Genomic DNA, 19,350 nt, shown 5'->3' on the forward strand with positions numbered 1-19,350 from the left:
TTGAGGGATTACCGGTTCAAACTTTGTTATCATAAGTTGCCAGTGTTCTCATTTTTTATGGTCTAGAAGTTAAATCTCAGGGTGGAGGAATGAATGCAGTGTACAATCCACTGTTTCACAACAGGTTCTGAGGTAAATTTTTCAATGTTATTCATCTATTTTAGGTTGCTTTTCTAGTATATGATTAACCAAGTATATCTAGCATATGATTAACCAAACACAAACAAACACAACACACTCTTGGCTTTTTAAAATCACGGTCACAAAGTAAATGCCTGCAGAAGGTAGAATATAGTCTTCAGCAATATGTAACAGTTTGTGAAGGAGAGCTGTTGAACAATGGGCCTTAATATGAGAACTGAGGTATTCCAAGCATGTCCCTATTTTTTGCTTGTAAAATGCTAGAAATCAGGTGAGTACTCTTGTGGGTACTAACCCATTACATTAGGATCAATGAACTAGAACAGTGATTGCGAACCTTTTAGAGACCAAGTGCCCAAACTGCGACCCAAAACCCACTTATTTATCGCAAAGTGCCAACACGGCAATTTAACCTGAATACTGAGATTTTACTTTAGAAAAAAACAACCATACATTAACTTAAGATGATCCAAACAAAGTAAGGAAAGCAATCCCAAATGCTTTCATTTACTTAAAATTATTTGGCAGAGAATTTGATACTTTAATGATGGTCTGGGCCTGGCTGGGGCGATGGCACGCGTGCCCACAGAGAGGGCTCTGAGTGCCACCTCTGGCACCCGTGCCATAGGTTCGCCACCACTGAACTAGAACATTAAAGACTGCTTGAGACTTACTACTAACCTTTTATGTTGACTCGTCCTTCAGTTGACGTAGCTAGTCCTTTCTCATTATGAGCTTCACAATGGAAAATAGCAGCTTCATTAAGACCTGCAGTCAAATTAAAATAAGTCATGCAAAGTGAGAATGAAACAATACAGCAGGAAATGTGATTGTAACAAAAGGGAACATTGGGCCCATTTTTTTTTTTAAATTAAACATAGACCACAAAAAGAAACCAACTCCCAAGTGTTGTTTTACAGTTTGGATAAACATGTCTTCAGCTACAGCACTTCTCTGACCGCAAAGGGAGACACTTCATGGGAAAGGCTGGCTTCTTTTGTTGCTTTTTAAAAAAAGCTACTTTCCTGTGCCAAAAATGTGACTGAACTCTTTGACACAGCTATTTAAAACCTGCCACTGCCTCATGCTGCAGCTCAGGCCAAGCTAGTGGGGAGGGGGGAGCCATAGAATGGAAAAGTTTAGCAAGCCAGAAGCAAGTAGGAGGGCGATAATTCAGGAGGAAGTATGCCAGTTCTGCGGTTTTAAAGTCTCAGAGCTCTTAAGCACAGGCAAATCGCAATGGTATCCCTCTCATTTCACCCCGTGCCATCGATTAAGGTGCACTTGCAAAGTTCCTTCTTGCACTTTCAATTCCACCATCTAGCACTACACCAGAAAGGCCGAAATCCACAAGGGTGCCGAAATCCAAGCGTCTCCTCAAAACTGGTCAGCAAGTGGATCTAGGGTTGCCAGGCCCCTTCTGGCCACTGACGGGATATGGGTAGGTAGGGTGGCCAGATCCGGGTTGGAGAAACTCTTCCAAGATTTGGGGATGGAGCCTGGGGATGACAGGGACCTTAGTGGGGTACAATGCCATAGAGTCCACCCTCCAAAGCAGCCCTTTTCTCTGGGGGAACTGATTTCTGTAGTCTGGAGATGAGCTGTCATTCCAGGGGATCCTCAGATTCCATTTGGAGGCTGGCATCCCTATGGGTTGCTGAAGGAGGCAGAAACCAGATCTCTCTTCCTGCTTCTGATGTGCAGCTGTATTCAGGGCCTCCAAGATTTCTCTCCTGTTTCTGACTCTACATCCATGAACCCTCGTTTTTATAAGGGGGCGGGATTCCTATATGAGTTTTGGATTGTTGTTTTTGTTAACGGGAACAGTCAGCTCTATTGATGACTCTATAAAGTAAATGCGTGCACCCGTCTCTATTGTCCTCTTGTTTTTCTTCCTCTGTTCCATCAATTCTTTAGTCTTCCTTCATTTACATTTTGTTCTTCCTCCCTTTCCCCCCCTTCAGTTGTCATTTCTCATACAGTTCTCCCCCTTGTCATCCAGGGTTGGACTAGATGACCCTGAAGGTCCCTTCCAACTCTATGATTCTATGATCTGCTCTTTCTAGAGTTGCCCACTCTGGGTTGGGAAACTCCTGGAGATTTGGGTATAGAGACTGGGGAAGTTGCAACCTTAGCTCTTCCCCCACTTTTTATTTCCCGCAGCAACTTTCTTTCTTGTTGCTTTTACTCATCCGTCTTGGGAAACTTCTTTTCCCCTGTCTTTAGTACTTTCTTCTCCATTTGTCCCTGCCCCCACACAACAATTGTTAACTTTCCCATCTGCTTTTTGTTTCCAAACTGCCTATAGAAAAGCTTGCTGGCTTCCAAGTTTGGTAATAAAATAAATTAAATTGCACCTGTCTCTCTACTCCGTCAAAACTAGGAATCTAGTGGACCTTTCATCTGAGCTACTAGAGCAGTCCTTTACATTCATATGATGGCTGCAACTCAGTCTCGAAATCCAGTTTTGAACACACTGGACTATTTGCCCATGTCCTTCTGCTATTCATAAGATCCTTTCTTTCTTTTTTGCCTGCCTAGCACACCAAGCCCTTTCCTTTCCTTCAAGTAATCCACAACCACGCGCACACATGTAACTGCCTTATATTGAATCAGACCATTGGTCCATCAAAATCAGTATTGTCTATTCAGACCGTCAGTGGCTTTCCAGGTCTTCAGGCAGAGGTCTTTCACATCACCTATTGCTACAACCTTGTAACTGGAGATGCTGGGGATTGAACCTGGGACCTTCTACATGTCAAGCAGATGCTCTACCACTGAGCCACAGCCCCTCCACATGGGCAGTGGATGATGAAGGAGCAATGCTTGTGTGCAGGCAGCAAAATTCACTTCTGGAGAAGCAGCAAAAACAAAATGAGAAGAGGCAGCAGGCTTCCTCAGTGACATCTAAATAAATATGAACAACTCTTCCAACAGGAGTTGGCAACCAAGAATTGTTGCTATATACTGATGGTTACTTCAGTGGGATATATGCAAGTCCCATTCATATCAGAAAGGTTAGATGAAATTTGCTCTGTAGTTGTAACAATAGCTGGGTGCAGACAACCCATTTGCACATTGACTCACTGCACAGGGAGGGAGAGTGGGCCTGAGTGAGCTAGCGTCACCCCTGTGTGAATGGGTGACTTATCTACACAGTCTGAATGTATGGAAGTGCTGTGCCCACTTTCCCTCCCTGCACAGCGAGTCAATGCACAGATGGGTCCTCTGCACAGCTACTCTTGGGAGGTGTTTTCCGGTTGGTGTAGACTGTCGGACTGGAGTTATCAAAAGACAACTTGCTTTTCGAAAAAAGAAAGTTGCAAAGCTTGAACAGCAGCAGTTAAAAATATTTTGCCACAGTGTTTTACCCAAATATTTTATAATACCTGAATTACCAACATTCTGCCAAGTCTAGTTGAACCGTATGAAAACTGAAACACTGCAATCAGAATCACATATTCAGATATCGTATACAGTTTTATAATTTTATCACAAACCATTGGATTTCCTTGGCACAAAATCTGGATTTCCTTAGTGGCACACATACCAATTCTTTACCTTAGACCTCTTCATTCTTTTCTGCTCATGCACAATGTATTTATTTATGCATGAGGATTTTATGCCCCACCTTTCTATTCCTAAGAATAACCAAGGCAGTTTAAAATTAAAATAGCATATAAAACACCAAACTACTAAAACAAAAAATGGCTCAGATCCAGGGGTCTTTTGGGGCCGGAGCGCACTGGAACGCCGCTCCAGGAGCCCAGGAACTGGCACAAATGGCGGTGGCAGCAAGCCCTGCCCCGAGCTCTCTGCGCTGTGGTCTGTCGCCGGCTTTCTGGGGCCCGCGCTGGAGCGCTGAGGCCCCAGGGAGGCCGAGGAGGCCCGTCGCCACCTTCCCGGGGCCTGCACCAGAGCGCTGCAGCCCCGGGAGGCCCCAGGAGGCCCGTTGCCACCTCTCCAGGGCCCGCGCCAGAGCGCTGTGGCTCCAGGGAGGCCCCAGGCGGCCCGTTGCTATCTTCCCGGGGCCCGCGCCGGAGCGCTGCGGCCCCAGGGAGGCCCCAGGAGGCCTGTTGCTGTCTACCCGGGGCCCGTGCCGGAAAAGAGAAAGAGAAAAATAATGACTATGGAGGAATTACACAGTTTTACGGTAGACAATGAAGAAACTGAAATTGTTAAAGATTTTCTATTCCTTGGCTCAGTCATCAATCATAAGAGAAACTACATTCAAGAAATCAGAAGAAGACTGAGACTCAGAAAGGCAACGATGAGGAAACTAGAAAAGATTCTTCAGTTTGACGAAGTGTTGCTGAAAACCAAGATCAAGATAATTCATAGTATGGTATTCCCCATGACTATGTATGGATGTGAAATTTCATTGAAGAGTGAAGAAAGCTGCCAAGAAGAAACATGATTCATTTGAAATGTAGTGTTGGACGACAGTCTTACAGATACCATGGACTGCCAAAAAGCTAAAATGACTAAACTGAGGCTATCACACTTATGCACATTAGAGAAGACAAGAGTTAATAGAAAAGAGAATAATGCTAGGAAAAGTTGAAGGTGGCAGGAAAAGAGGAAGACCCAACATGAGAACGACTGCCACGGTCGAGAAATTGTTAAAGATTTGCAAGACCTGAGCAAGGCTGCTAACAATAGGACGTTTGGGAAGTAATTAATTCATACCATCGCTGCAAGTCAGAAGCAATTTGGCGACACATTATACACCTGCAAAAGCAGGGGAGGAGGAAGGGGGGAAATAATTACCAAACGCCTGAGGGTGGGGAGAGAGACCACTTTAACCTGGGTGACTTCCACAAGGTGCTGGAAAAGCCACCTCTGCTGTGCAAGCATCAGGAAACAGGACTGGTGGCAGAGGGTGATGGTGTCTGCATCCCCTCTTCCCAAGCAGATTGTTGCAGTCCCCCCCCCCACGCTGATGATTGTGTCAGACTCCCTGCAGCCCCCCCTTCTGCCTTCACAATGAGGCATCAAACACCACAGCCCAAATATAAACCAGGGGGGGGGGAATGCTAGCTAATAGACTCCATGGGGATAAATGTGGAGCTTAGCTCTGTTCCCTCCCTGGATTGGCTGTGAGTGGAGCAGCCACATGGATGCTCTGCCCACAGTCTCCCCACACTTCCTCCTTAGCACTGGAGTAAAGGAGGTTTTTCTTTGCTCCGGCTCAAGGTGAAAGTCTCTGGAGCCCCATGAGTTACACCAGAAATAGCACAATGGCCCCTGCCACACGACAGGAAAAAAGCCTCTTGAGGCGCAGCTTTTAAAAGCCGCGCCAACGTTGACACGGCGCGGCGGGATCCCATGGATTCCCCGGCCGCGCCACCTTTTCTCCCCGGCGCGGCGGGATCCCATGGATTCCCCGGCCGCGCCGCCTTTTCTCCCCGGCGCGATCAAACGCCGGGGAGAAAACACAGCCCTAACCGGGGGCCGGCCGAACTGCGCATGTCTGAGCATGCGCAGTTCGGATCCGGGCCGGGGTTGTGCCGGCGCAAAGACGCGCCGGCGATCAAACGCCTGGTTAGAAGCGCCTCTCCCATTTGAACCACCTAAGGTAGGTGGTTCGGTTTGAGGCGGATTTCTGCAGGGAAGGGACAGTTCGGCCACGGAAGCAAGACGCTTCCCAGATGTTGTGGTGTGATCGCGCCGGTTTGATCCGGCCCCGAACTGTCCCGCTCCCGGCTCAAATCGGCCAGTGTGAACGGGACCTAGGTATACAGCTGAACAAGCCTAGAATTGCTTGCAGGTGGTACTCTGATGACACTTCCTTTTGGAAAGAAACAGAAGCCTCCTCCCAGCTGATTTTTGCCCGAGCAACGACTGGTTGTCCTGTTCCTGAAATGGATGGCATTCCTACTTTTGGTTAGTTCTGGACAATCGCCGGTGGCCACAACTTTGAGCCACATCTTTTTCTGTTCCAGTGTGGGTCTGGTAAAACAATGGAGCGAATGCTAGATGCAGAATGGGTTGATGTGTGGAAGCTCCCAAATAGGCTTGCCAAGTCCCCCCGGGGGGGCGGGGAAACCCCCGCCCCAGAGGCCCGTTCCTCGCCGGCGGCAGATCGGGCCCCGGGGGGAACCCCACCCCGACGTGCACGTCACCCGGAAGTGATGTGATGATGCGGGGCACGCTGGGGGCGGGGCCACGGTCATCCAAGGGAAAACTCTATGGTTTTTCCTCGGATGGTCGCGCGCGCTCCAGACACTACCCGGGAGTCCCCCGCTCCAGGTAAGAAAGCACTTGGCAACCCTACTCTCAAAAGAGGTAGGGCCATGCTGCATTCCACTAGAGTTACCGACCTCCAACTGGGGTCTGGAGTTTTCCTGGAATTACAACTGATCTCCAGACTACAGAGATCAGTTCCCCTGGAGGACAGAGCAACTTTAGAGGACAACATTTATGGCATCATGTTCTTGCTAATCTGCCTTCCCAAACATTCCCCCCCCCGTCACTGCCCCCAAATCTTCAGGAATTTCCCAAAACAGAGCTGGCAACCTTATATTATACACAGAGGGAAATCCATGTGTGGAAACAGCCCTGATGTCAAAAACTCAAGACTCAGCACCACATGAGCAGATATTGGGAGGGCATTTGAAAGCTACTGAGAAGGCCCTGTCCTCTGTAGCGATCTTCCTCCTTTAAAACAACGACAAAGGGCCTCCAAAGGGGATCTCAACTGACAAGGAGATTTTTTTTACATGACTTAACGGTCCTTTAGATATCTTAGTACCAAATTGTTTGTGACTTTAAATAAGCACAGGAAGCAAAAAGAAAGTTTTTTCAAAACTGGCAGCAAGATAAACTCTCTAGAATTAATGCTGAATTATAATCTGATTTTTACATTTTGTGCTAGTTGAAATTTCTGAGTTGTGTTCACAGGCAGCCCTAGATGGAGTGTGTTGTCATAATCTTACATGGATGGGCCCACACAGTTCCCTACTGCAGCTATGCATTGAGGAAGACTGCCAGCAGTAGGGAATCAGGCTTTCCCTGAGTCTTACCTTGATTTTTACATCAGGACCACCAAGGCGGGAAACTAGGGTGAAATCCAGGAGGCTGATCATTGTCTGGTCCTATAGAGCAAAGCAAGTAATCTGTTTTGCTTTCATATGATGTTTGGTTGGGTCTTCGTAGTGGGGAGGGGGGAAGAGCCTAGAGGGACTCTTTTTGCGGGACCCATGGTAGGCCTCAACAACTCTGCTTCTTTGCTTTGGCACCCCAATGAACTTCAGGGGTCCCCAGGACACAGCTGAAAAATCACTGGCTTAAGCCGTAGCCAAATGTATTGCTAATTTCTAAAATGTACAAATGAAACCTCAGAATAGAAGGAACTGATGAAGAAACATTACATTCTAAGTCAAGGCAAGTTCTTGTTTCATAGAGTTCATAACTTCACTCCTTCCTATTATCAAATCATTAAATCGTGCTATTTATTTTACTAACTAAATTAACTAATATATTTTTCCAAATGCTAAAAAAGGAAAAGGAAATGGCTAAAACATTATGTAATCCTGGAATTATTTTCACAATTACTTGGTAAAAACCAGATAAGCCACTTTTAGAGGCAACACCCATTAAAACAATTCCTCAAAATATAGGAAGCAGTGGCTCTTTAAAATTGCTTTCAATACCTCAAGTTCTTCAAAGGGATATGACCAAAGAAAGTCAGTATGTGTTTCAGACTTCTGTAATCCTAGTTCTATGACAGGTCTTATTGGGCATTTCATCCTGTTGATTGCATTGATTTACACTTTTAATCTGCCTTAAATCTCAGTGAAAAATGTAAACTATAAATAAAGTAAATCAATACATAAAGTAACCCCGGTGTTAATCCTTGATCATGCATGAAGCTCAGTGGGAGAAGTGAGGCTAGACACATGCTCACATGTTCAAACTACCTGTTTCAATTTTTACAGAGTTGGGGTCTGGGTTCCCCAGACCCAACTGGGGTTCTCTGAAGTCGTACAGAAGCTACAGGGAATGCCTTTTTAAAAAATTAAGGAGAGCCCGAATGAGCTCAGAATGCCACCTCAGGGGTGAAAAGGCTCCTGCCTCCCCCCCCAACAGCTGTTTTCCTACACAGAAACAGTGCTTGGGGAGAGTTATTCCCCTTTTTTGTGCTGCTCCGTGTGTACAGAATATTCCAAGTGGAACAGCAAAAACAGGGAAATCTCCCCCCCCCGCATTGTTTTGGTGCAGGAAAATGGCTTGGGGGGGGGGGAGGCAGGAGCCTATCCTTTCCTCACAGTGGCATTCTGAGCTTATTTGGGCTTTCCTTTCCTTTTAAAAATCCATTTCCCTCCATTGCTGTGTGGATGTGGGGAACCAGAGTTCAATCCAGGAAACCCGGGTCTTTAACAATGCAAACATGTCGTTTGGCCCTATTTTTCCCAGGGGTGTTTTGATTATAAGAGGAGGGATGACCTATGAAAACTGTCTTAAACTTTTGGGAAGAAAGATAGGGAAAAAAATATGATACTCTCACAGACAGCTTCACGAGTCTAAAATTCAAGGGGTGAGGGAGGCTAGCTCGTTTCCAGCTCCTCCAACACAAGTTTTCTGTGTGTGTGTGGGGGGGGGGGGGCGTCATCTCCTCACTGGGAAATTCCTGGAAATATTGGAAGGGAGGGATTTGGGAAGAGACCTCAGCAGGGCATAATGCCTACAGACTTCCAAATAAACTTATTAGTATTATAATGTTGAATTCTGTATTCCTTTTGAAAAAGAATAAAAATTGTTTGGGGAATAATGCCTACAGACCACTCTCCAAAGCATCCATCCTTTAACAAGCGAACTGATCTCTAGTCTGGAGATCACCTGAAATTCCAGGAGATCTTCAGGCCCCTCCTGGAGGTTGGCAATCCTAGTTTGTTCATTACATGCTGGGAATATCATGTCTGGAACTCCCGGCGGTTTTTTAGACTCACTGCTCAGGAACTCACTGGGTTCTAATTCAGGACAGGACCACACCACACAGGGAGGCACGAGGACCTAAAAAAGCCTCAAGGAACCTGGAAAAGCCCCTATTTGCCTTCTTAAGGAAAATATACATATACCTGGCTGGAGGTTTATCCCAATAGAGCATATAGCAGCTCCCCACAGACATTTCAGGATAGGGAAATGGCACAGTGGGAAGGCTGACACCCTCCACACATCCAGTCCACATTAGTCCTGGACGCACATGAAAACTGTTTTTTTTTTAAAAAAAATCACATAAGACCCAGTGCATGTCTACCTTGACCTCAAGACTTCATTAATATATCAATTTTTTAGTCAGTACAGATCCAGACACGCATTCCTCTTACATTAAGGCTCACACAATAACAAGTTTGTTGCTGTCTCATGGGAGATTTGTGATTATGTATCACAGTCATGCCACCTTCATCATCATCATTATCATCATTATTTATTACTTTCAATTTATATCCCGCCTTGCCTGACAAGAAATAATTGTTATTTATTAACAAAATTGTAGTATCATCAGTTTCTCCTCATAGAACATGTACTTAACCATAACTTCATTAAGATGAGTCACATATATACATGAAGCCACCTCATACTGAATCAGACCCTTGGTCCATTAAGGTCAGAACTGTCTGTTCATACAGGCAGCAGCTCTCCAGGGTCTCAGGCAGAGGTCTTTCACATCACCTACTATCTGTTCCTTTTAACTGGAGATGCCAAGGATTGAACGCGGGACCTTCCTCATGACAAGCAGATACTCTACTACTGAGCCACGACCATTAGCCCTTATGTCTTTATGGCATAATGTGATGGCGTTCTATTTATTTATTTAGAAAACTTCTAAGCTCCCTCCTCCAAGAACCTGTCTAAGGCAGCTTACAAAATAAAAACAGTACAAACAAAACATTAAAAGACATGAATTAAAATCCACAGTAGAAAATAGCCCAGCATAAAAGCATAGAACACGTGTTCTGGTTATTAGGATTCCTGGTTTATTCACTTCCTAGCATATTTTTAAGAACTGGATTTCTTGTGCCTATGGTCTTATTCTTGGGGTTCACCTCCTTCTCTTTTTGCTGCCACTTTCCAGTTCTTTCTTCTCTGCTTCATATCAGAAGGAGCCACACTGGAGCTGCTACTGTCTCAGGGTAGATTCTGTGGGTACATACCCCCATTTGACAAAATCATAGCACTGTCAGTTTTCTCTTCATATAGCACATGGCTAGCCAGTAAACAAGCTCACTGAAGCATTCAAATATTTGAAATTGATGGGTTACCAGGCCACTCTGGGGATGTTAACACTCCTGTGTGAGTATAGAATGACAAGCAGTCACACACACACCTTGAAACCAGTGTACTGTTCAACTTACCTGGCATCATCAAGACAGATGGAGAAATGTCTGGTTCCTCATGAACTTTGCTGCTGTTCCAAAACCAGTGAATCACAACAGGTTCAGGAGGCCCCACAGCATGGCACGTGAGATTGAACGGCTTATTTCGGGTAATGTTCAGCTCCTGAGGCTCCTTGATGAAGTGCGGCAGCCCTGTATGCAGCCAAGGGGAGAGAACTATTAGAAAGACTGGAAGAGCAAAAAGGCACACACAGAATAAGGCAAAACCACAGACACTTTAGATTGACCTATAGCAGCTCATATCATACAGTTCAAGAATAGTGAGAAATGAAAAACTCCAACCTTGGAGGAGGGAAGGGAAAAGTTTACCCTTTGTGCTTCGAAAGGGCAGGGAATGTGTATTTTTCTACCAATAGATTATATCCAGATGGTACATTTATGAAGGATACATTAATTCCCACCAATTTTCAATGTGAGGAGTAAATTCCCTTATACAATCTACTAGGATACCAAGGTATGTAGTACTGTTGCGCCAATCTCATCATTTAATTGGTACCTACTGCAATATGTGCCTGTTATGGCCCTGTTCAGACAAACATTCTTATACCTAACCTAGCATAAGATGCATACAAATCTTTAAGGCTGCATCCACACAGTGGCATGTCAGGGCGGCAGCAACAAGGGGCAGAGTAACAGGCAGGAACAGCATCAACACACACACTGCCACGCCTGACCAGCTTGCTGCTGCTGCCCCCAACTCCTGCTCCTTTCCCCCATTGTGCCTGTAAAAAACACAGATCAGCATTCACTGCTCCCCCCCTCCCTGCAGCCTTGAACCTTCACCTCTATAATGCTACAACATGCCTTGGCAGGGGATGGAAATAAGCCCTTTAAAGGACTGAAGGGGAAGGGGACTGTACAGAGCTCAGTTCTGGCATTCTGGAAGTGGGCCTTATCTGTGGCAGCTACAGAGAACATCCAGATGGACACAACGCCCAGATCCACCCCTCAGTTTCGCTTTTATTTCAGACAAAACTTTCTCCAGAGTAAATGGACAGAGTAAACAGACAATTCATACACAGCCTAGGCACAATGTCATCGTACATTTATGAAGGATACATTAATTCCCACCAATTTTCAATGTGAGGAGTAAATTCCCTTATACAATCTACTAGGATACCAAGGTATGTAGTACTGTTGCACCAATCTCATCATTGAATTAGTACCTACTGCAATATGTGCCTGTTATGGCCCTGTTCAGACAAACATTCTTATACCTAACCTAGCATAAGATGCATACAAATCTTTAAGGCTGCATCCACACAGTGGCATGTCAGGGCGGCAGCAACAAGGGGCAGAGTAACAGGCAGGAACAGCATCAACACACACACTGCCACGCCTGACCAGCTTGCTGCTGCTGCCCCCAACTCCTGCTCCTTTCCCCCATTGTGCCTGTAAAAAACACAGATCAGCATTCACTGCTCCCCCCCTCCCTGCAGCCTTGAACCTTCACCTCTATAATGCTACAACATGCCTTGGCAGGGGATGGAAATAAGCCCTTTAAAGGACTGAAGGGGAAGGGGACTGTACAGAGCTCAGTTCTGGCATTCTGGAAGTGGGCCTTATCTGTGGCAGCTACAGAGAACATCCAGATGGACACAACGCCCAGATCCACCCCTCAGTTTCGCTTTTATTTCAGACAAAACTTTCTCCAGAGTAAATGGACAGAGTAAACAGACAATTCATACACAGCCTAGGCACAATGTCATCTGGACACTCTCTTTTATTGCCTGGAGGGAGGAGTGCTGCCTCCTGTGTGGAAGCAGCCTCACAGATTACGTTTGCCCACCTTCTTCTCACTGCCCTAACTTTCTTGTGGATCCTTGTGGATCTGGTGCAACAGAGATCCCTCTGTAGCCAGGATCCTTGTGAACCCACTCTCTCTGTGGTGGCCAGCTTCTTAGGAACGTGTGCTACAAGTGAAATCCCAAGTATTTTATATTGCCACTCTAGTGCACATTACTGTATATTCTCTACATTTTTGCATGTAGTCTGCTGATGAATAATGAAGCATCAGAGAAGCAAACAGAAAATGCAGGTCTGACTTCTGTATCACAGCTGAGCTTGCAGGCTTTTCCTGCTCCAGTCCCAGCATGGCACAAACACCCACTGCCTCTGTCACCTGTAGTAGCTATCATGAAGAAATGGGCATCTGCAGATTACCTGTACCTGGACTGAATATAGGGTGGCTCATGAACCTCATGCACTTTTCTCAGAAAGGAGCCTTTAACAAATATATGAAATGTATGATAATTGGCTGAATCCAGACTAATATTTCCCCTAACAGAAGGCACTTCTCCACTTCTCCTCAGCTGCAGCCAACTTCTTTTGTGTAATGTACACCCTGCCTTTCTCCTCAGTGGGGACCCAAAGCGACTTACATCATTCTCCTCTCCACAACCCTGTGAGGCAAGTTATCTAAGAGAGTGTGACTGGCCCAAGGTCTCCCAGTGAGCTTCCACGGCATGAGTGGGGATTCGAACCTGGGTCTCCCAGATACTAGTCCAACACTCTTAGCCACTACACCACACTGCCTCTCAACTGATTTCCTCAAATAATTTAGCCTGGATCTTGTGTATGTGTTTATGTGATTACAACACCAGTTTCTTCTCAGAGGCCGATTTGCATGACAGCATACTGGAATTCTTATGAGAGCCATGTTCAAAGTCCATAGCAGGGCTGAAAGTTTTAAAGTTCAGATTTTATGGGGCCATGTGTAACTGACCTATCTTGCAGTTGAAAGGGGTTCTGGGAGCTGGCTGAGAAAATAATTATGTGCCTTTTTGAACATAAGAGAGGTGCCCCTTCAATTTTAATTCAGGGGGAAAATGACATGTTTGGGAAATACTGCAAATGACTTTCTGCTTGCTTTTTCTATACAGAGTTTCCAAAACTGGTTCTGTGTCTAATTCAGTTTATCTCCAGTACTCCTGGAACAGTCGCTTCCATTGTGCTGTAGGGTTGCCAACAACCTGCAGGAAAAAAATGTCCTTTTTCTTTAACTGAGTCTTAATAGGATGTTATTTACTTCCATGCCATGAAAAACTCCAATTCTTTTAAATCTAGGCTTACCTTCCAACACAACCAAGATAGGGTCTGACTCTATTTCATTACCATTTACTGTCACTTTGCAGCGGTAAGATCCATTATCAGAGCGCTGGACATTGAATATACTGCAGGGGGGAAAGGAAGAAAAGCTTAGAAAGCCTTCAATGTTTATTTGGTGACTTAGCCAAGAACATAGAAATTTCCAGTACACAACTTAAAAAAATAATAATGCTGTGGTATTTTAAAACTGATCTAAAATAAAGATGTTATTTAGAAAACCATGGGAACTGCTGAAAACAGAAAGAAAAATAACCTGGGAATAACCTAGTTTTGATCAGGATTCTCAAGGACTTGAAAGCGCTCCCAGTTTCTTTTAATCTGAGGACCTAACTGCATGACATACTTTTCTCAGGCCTACCCTGAGTCTGGGTGACACATGCGGTCTGGAGTTCCATGTTCCCAAAGCTCACATGGACCTAATTCAGACTGGGTCCATGCTATGCAGGGTGAGGGGGGTTTAAGCCTTCCCCTCCTGAGCCATTTCTCTGACCTGAAATAACTCAAGGGAATTGCTGTTTGCTCTGTTGGGGAAACTTAATTTAGGCTGCGGTCACATGAGCAGTTTGCGGATTTAAAGAGCATGATCAGACGACAACATCTGCCTTCCGTGCCCCAGTCGTTGGCACCCCATGATGCCCTGCTTTGGAAGCGGAGTAATCAGGCACTGGGGAAAGTCCGGTATTAATGGATGCCAGCACTTCCACTCTGTTTTCCTGAAAGTATGAACTCTCTTGCCATGAAAAGAACCCACAGATCTGTTTCTGCCACTGTTTTTTTTTGGTGTTGCTGCCTATATGTGCATATGCGCATGACCGCATATGCACATGCACCTGCCTGTATTAAAAAAATGACCAGGCAGCATGCTCCGTAATTGAGGTACTGCAGTATTTTTTTTTTTAAAAAGCATTTTTATTGCTTTTCTAAAACTACAATACTACAGGGTTGGGGGATGGGAACAACCTAAAACTAGAGTACCAAGGATCATTGTTACAAAAGTCTGAAGTTGTTGATACATCTCTTTTGTCAGAATAGTAAAGTGTGAGAGATAATACTGTAAAAATATCATTAAAAAGCAAATAATCACAAACTTATTTGGCTAAAATTGTATAGCTTAGTTGACAATAAACACTATAGTGTAAATATCATTAGTTTGGAGTTAAGAATAAACATCAGGCTATCGAAATTAAGCTGTTTTGCTTTTTCCTCTCCTCCTGTCAAAGTCCAAATTAGTTTTTAAATGCTTTAGGGGTAGCAACCCCTTAGGTACTGCAGTATTGTAAAAGCCTGACCACCAGATGAGCGTGTGCTGAAACCACCCCAGTGTGTGCAGTCTGGTTGGTCTGCCCTGTAACACTTTAAGGTAAAGGTTTCTCATGCTTAAAAGCCAGTCGAATCCGACTCTAGGGTTGCGGTGCTCATCTCCATTTCCAAGCCGAAGAGCCAGCGCTGTCAGAAGGCATTTCCATGGTCATGTGGCTGGCATGACTACACGCCAAGGCACACTGAACGCTGTTACCTTCCCACTGAAGGTATTTATCTACTTGCAATTTCTTGCTTTCGAACTGCTAGGTTGGCAGGAGCTGGGGCCAGAGACGGGAGCTCACTCCGTCATGTGGCACTAGGGTCTCGAACTGCATCTTTTAACTGGTGCAATTAGAGGTGCACCCAAATCGCGGTAAGCCTCCAGTATGACCACAGCCATAGTGTTGGCTACATTTTAAGTTCCCCCAGAGCCATTTCAGCTCAGGAAAAAAATTAAGCCCACCCTCTCCCCATATGCTGCAGCCCCAGTTCACATTGGGTCCCCATGATCCTGGGAAGTATGGGACTCCCAGATCACATCAGTCAACTAAACCTTTGGAAATACAAGAATTATACCATATAGTTTGACCCTGAGTCAGCCCCGTAGCTAAGGAGTTTTTGGGGAGGGGGCCGGGGGGGCACCAGCCAATTAAAACCCCGCCAACAGCAGGGACAGCTCTCGCAGTGCAGATGAACCCTCGGGTCTTGCGGGTGTGCCAGGGCGCTCTCCCTCCGCCTCCCTGGGCGACTGGCCACCAGCGAGCACCCTGCCGAGCTTCCCCACCTCTCTCCCTCTCGGGGTGGACTGACATAGACAGACAGGAGGTGGCTCCCCAGACGGCTACCTCCCCCACGATGCCTCGCCCCTGCCGGGTCCGCAGTTGCTGACTCCACCGGCACTTTTACCTCCCCGTTGAGAAAATGTGGAGGGAATGTTAGATGCAGAATCGCCATAGTGTTGCTCCTGCCACTGCAGCCAGCGTGGGGCTTGCCGGCTTGCTGGCTGCTCCTCCAGCATGCCTGCAGGCTCCCCGGCTGCTCGCCTCCTGCCTACCTGCTGTCCCCAGGCACCCCGGGCTCCTGAGCCATGCCCAGGCTGGCTCCCTCCATTGCAAGCGAGTGAAAGTGGAGAGGGGAGGGAAGGGAAGGGGGAGCGAGCTGGTCTCCTCCGGACCTGGGTGAGCGGGCGGGCACGGCAGCTTCAGCGGCTGCCTCAGTCAATCTCTGAGCAGGGGTGCTTGGAAGGCCCGGCTACATGGTGTGTGCAGCGGCTGCAGGGCTCGGCTGGGGCCCCTCTTTGCGCATGGGTGCGCTGCTGCCCTCCTCTCACCGGCTGTTGGGCTGAGGGCAGCGATGGGAGGGAGGGAGGGTGAGCCAAGGACTGGAGAGGGGCCCGTAAAAACCATGGGGGGCGGGCCCCGCGGTAGCTACGGGCCTGCCGAGTCAGTAACAATTGCACACACTGCCTAGGGCTGTGTGCTGGGGGAGTATAGCTGATCCCATGTCTTGGTATCATTTCTTGAGCCTCAGGTTTGGGCATAGGGAGCTAGCTTGTGATGAGTTACATGGTTGGTCCATCTGCATTGGTGTTGCCTGCAGGCCATGTGCTCTGACACGGTACCATTCCCCTCCCTCCCTGAAGGAAGCTTTTAACCAATTGACTCTTTATATTCCCCTAATTAATTGCATGTCTGCTAGGGGTCTCGTTGGAATCCCTACTTTCCCAATTCCTTTTAAAATGCAATAAATGCATCATTACTATTTACTTGTCTTGAGTTTAGGTGCTATTAGATTCCTGTTCTATATTGCTGCTTCAGACTACACAACTACTCTCATGGAATCGTACGCAGGGATCTAGACCTCTTCCCGTAAAGTGTCTTGGTGAGATATCAAGTGACTCCTGGAGCGCCTGGATTATCTCACCTCAGGAGATCAAAGTAAGATCCAGTTCCCACCTTACAGAAGGAAAACAGGAGATGCAGGTCTCCCAACAGTTCCTCTAACATTTGTTTATTTATAATGTATGCAATGTTACTAAAGTTTTGGTAAGCTTAAGATTTTAACACGTAGGTTTCCATACATTAAAAAATTAAGTGTAAACTTTAAAACTTTGTAAGTTATTTACCTGAAAGTAGATATCATTGTGGTTACTTCATTGTCCTCAAACTCATAATACTGGCTGGCTAGTCGGTCAGCGTCGAGCAACTCCTTCCCATTTTTCCACAAGGAAATAAGTGCAGAGTCTTGGTTGATTAGTGATTTAGGAACATTGATGGAGCAATTAAATTTGATTTCCTTATGTTCAGCAATTACGATAGTCCCTACTGTAGGATTAAATTTAATCAACTGAAGAGAGTGAGCTGTATAACCTTCACCAGAGGAGGCCTTGTTTGTCCTCATAGTGCTGGATTCCACAGGATGTGTTGATGTAGAGATTACAGATTTATTATTTAAGGAACGGGGTGTGCGGGGTGCGCCCGAGTCTTTTAAAGGCAGATTTGATTTTATGGATGATGAGAAGTCAAATCTCTTCCTTTCTTCTTTCCCTTCAATGGGACCTGCAGATTAAGACACACAATGTTGTTTCAACAAATGCTGTTCTTCACATTGTTACACACTGTTATGGTTCACATCTGCAGATAATAGTAACTTTGGCTCTCTCACATGGTCATGATTCCTATAACAGCCACTTCCAATATTACTGATGGAAGCCTCTTTCTCTGTACATAATTGTTAGTTTATTCTGTTGTTGCTGCTCTCACTGCTGTGAAAATGATCTGCCTTCACCTTATATAGCCTTGCTCTGACATCTTGGAGTGGAGCCAGCCATGCACAACAATAATGGTTTCTTTTGTGGCTATAGCATGAGAGTAGAAAGAGGAGGAAAGGAGCATGCTGCTGGTGAAGGAGGCAGGGCTTTAAGCAACATCTCTATGTTGTGTACCTGTCAAAACACCTGAACATTCTGGGGCCATTTCACATGACCTGTTTTAACAAGACTGTTATCTAGCAGAGCCACAAATGTATTTTGTGGGGCTAAAATAACCCCAAATTTTGTGCAGAGAAGAGCTGGATTCTGCAACCTGAGTAAATTATATGCACTGTTAACACAATATCATTTATGTCACACGAGCAGCCATGTCATAAGCAGCTCTCCATATAAACAAGTCTCTCCAGGCACAGGAAAGGTGAGGGGTGTCAGCAAAACAGGGGGCCAAGTAATCACATCAATACATTTGATTTGCATAGGATACACCTTTTGTTGTTGTTCAGTCGCACAGTCGAGTCCGACTCTTCACGACCCCATGGACCAGATCATGCCAGGCCTTCCGGTCTTCCGCTGTCCTCTGAAGTTTGCTCAACTTCATGTTCGTTGCACTATGACATTGTCTAACCATCTCATCCTTTGCCATCCCCGTCTTCTTTGACCTTCAATCTTTCCCAGCATCAGGGTCTTCTCCAGGGAGTGCTCCCTTCTCATTTGGTGGCCAAAGTATTTGAGCTTCAGTTTCATTATCTGGCCTTCCAGGGAACAGTCAGGGTTGATCTCTTTTAGGATTGACTGATTTGATCTTCTTGCAGTCCTACCCAGGATGAAAGTGCTTTGGAAGTCAATCAGCTGGGAAGGAGCCACCAACTTGAGCTCCCTATTTGTTGCCATTCTATTCGAGACCCTTTGGGTTTTATCCCCAAGACCGAAGAAGCAAATGAATGCCAGGGAACACAATGGCAAGCATCATGCTGGGGATCACTGAGTTAGAACTCAGTGCAATGCAGGGTCCCTCAGAACAAATAATTGATGGGATTACCCAGGGGTATGATGGGATTAATCATGGGTAGAACAATGTAGTTTGGGAACTCTGTAGAATTCCCAGGAGTGGACAAAGGGGACCAGAGATTCTCTTCTGATGCAAAGTACAAATTGGGCTGGGTTCCTGATTAGTTCTCCGGTGGCTGGAGGACTAATGGATTGCTAATTTAAACTAATCAAAACAGAAACAATGCTGCTTGATGAGCCACCTGGGTTTAGGGTGTGGGAAAGGAGTAAAAGTCAGGACTTTTCATTACCAAGGAAATGTGAGGAGGAAAGATAGGATCAGATTGACAGGATTGGCAACTGAGATTGCAAGAAGTTAATCAAGTGTGCATATGTTGGTGGGGTGGGGTGGGGGAGCAAGGTCTTGTGTGATTTCCAGGGTCACATCCTAGGCATGATTATGAGGACTGCCAGTCCTGGCTTCCATCTTTCCATCCACTTATGTCAGGATCAATGTTCCCTCTAAGCTGAGTTAGTGTGAGCTAGCTCACCGTTTTTTAGCCTCTGGCTCACACCTTTTTGTCTCAGGTCAGGAAGGAGGGCTCCAGAGCAAACTAGTTTATGCAGTAGCCAAATCACTCA

The 19,350-nt window shown here is 45.9% G+C and overlaps 1 protein-coding gene across 1 annotated transcript in view; it reads right to left on the reverse strand.

The window, feature by feature from the left end:
• The window catches only part of MERTK (MER proto-oncogene, tyrosine kinase), a 90,986-nt gene that overhangs the window by 63,042 nt on the left and 8,594 nt on the right, over positions 1–19,350 (reverse strand). The window contains exons 2-5 of the mRNA XM_015416138.1: positions 17,077–17,509; positions 13,614–13,714; positions 10,500–10,673; positions 823–909 (exon numbers count right to left, since the gene is read on the reverse strand). Coding sequence (XP_015271624.1) covers positions 823–909; positions 10,500–10,673; positions 13,614–13,714; positions 17,077–17,509 — 795 coding nt within the window. The remainder of the gene's footprint in view (positions 1–822; positions 910–10,499; positions 10,674–13,613; positions 13,715–17,076; positions 17,510–19,350) is intronic.

This window comes from Gekko japonicus, unplaced genomic scaffold (genome assembly GCF_001447785.1).
Source record: "Gekko japonicus isolate JY-2015 unplaced genomic scaffold, Gekko_japonicus_V1.1 scaffold339, whole genome shotgun sequence".
NCBI lineage: Eukaryota > Metazoa > Chordata > Lepidosauria > Squamata > Gekkonidae > Gekko > Gekko japonicus.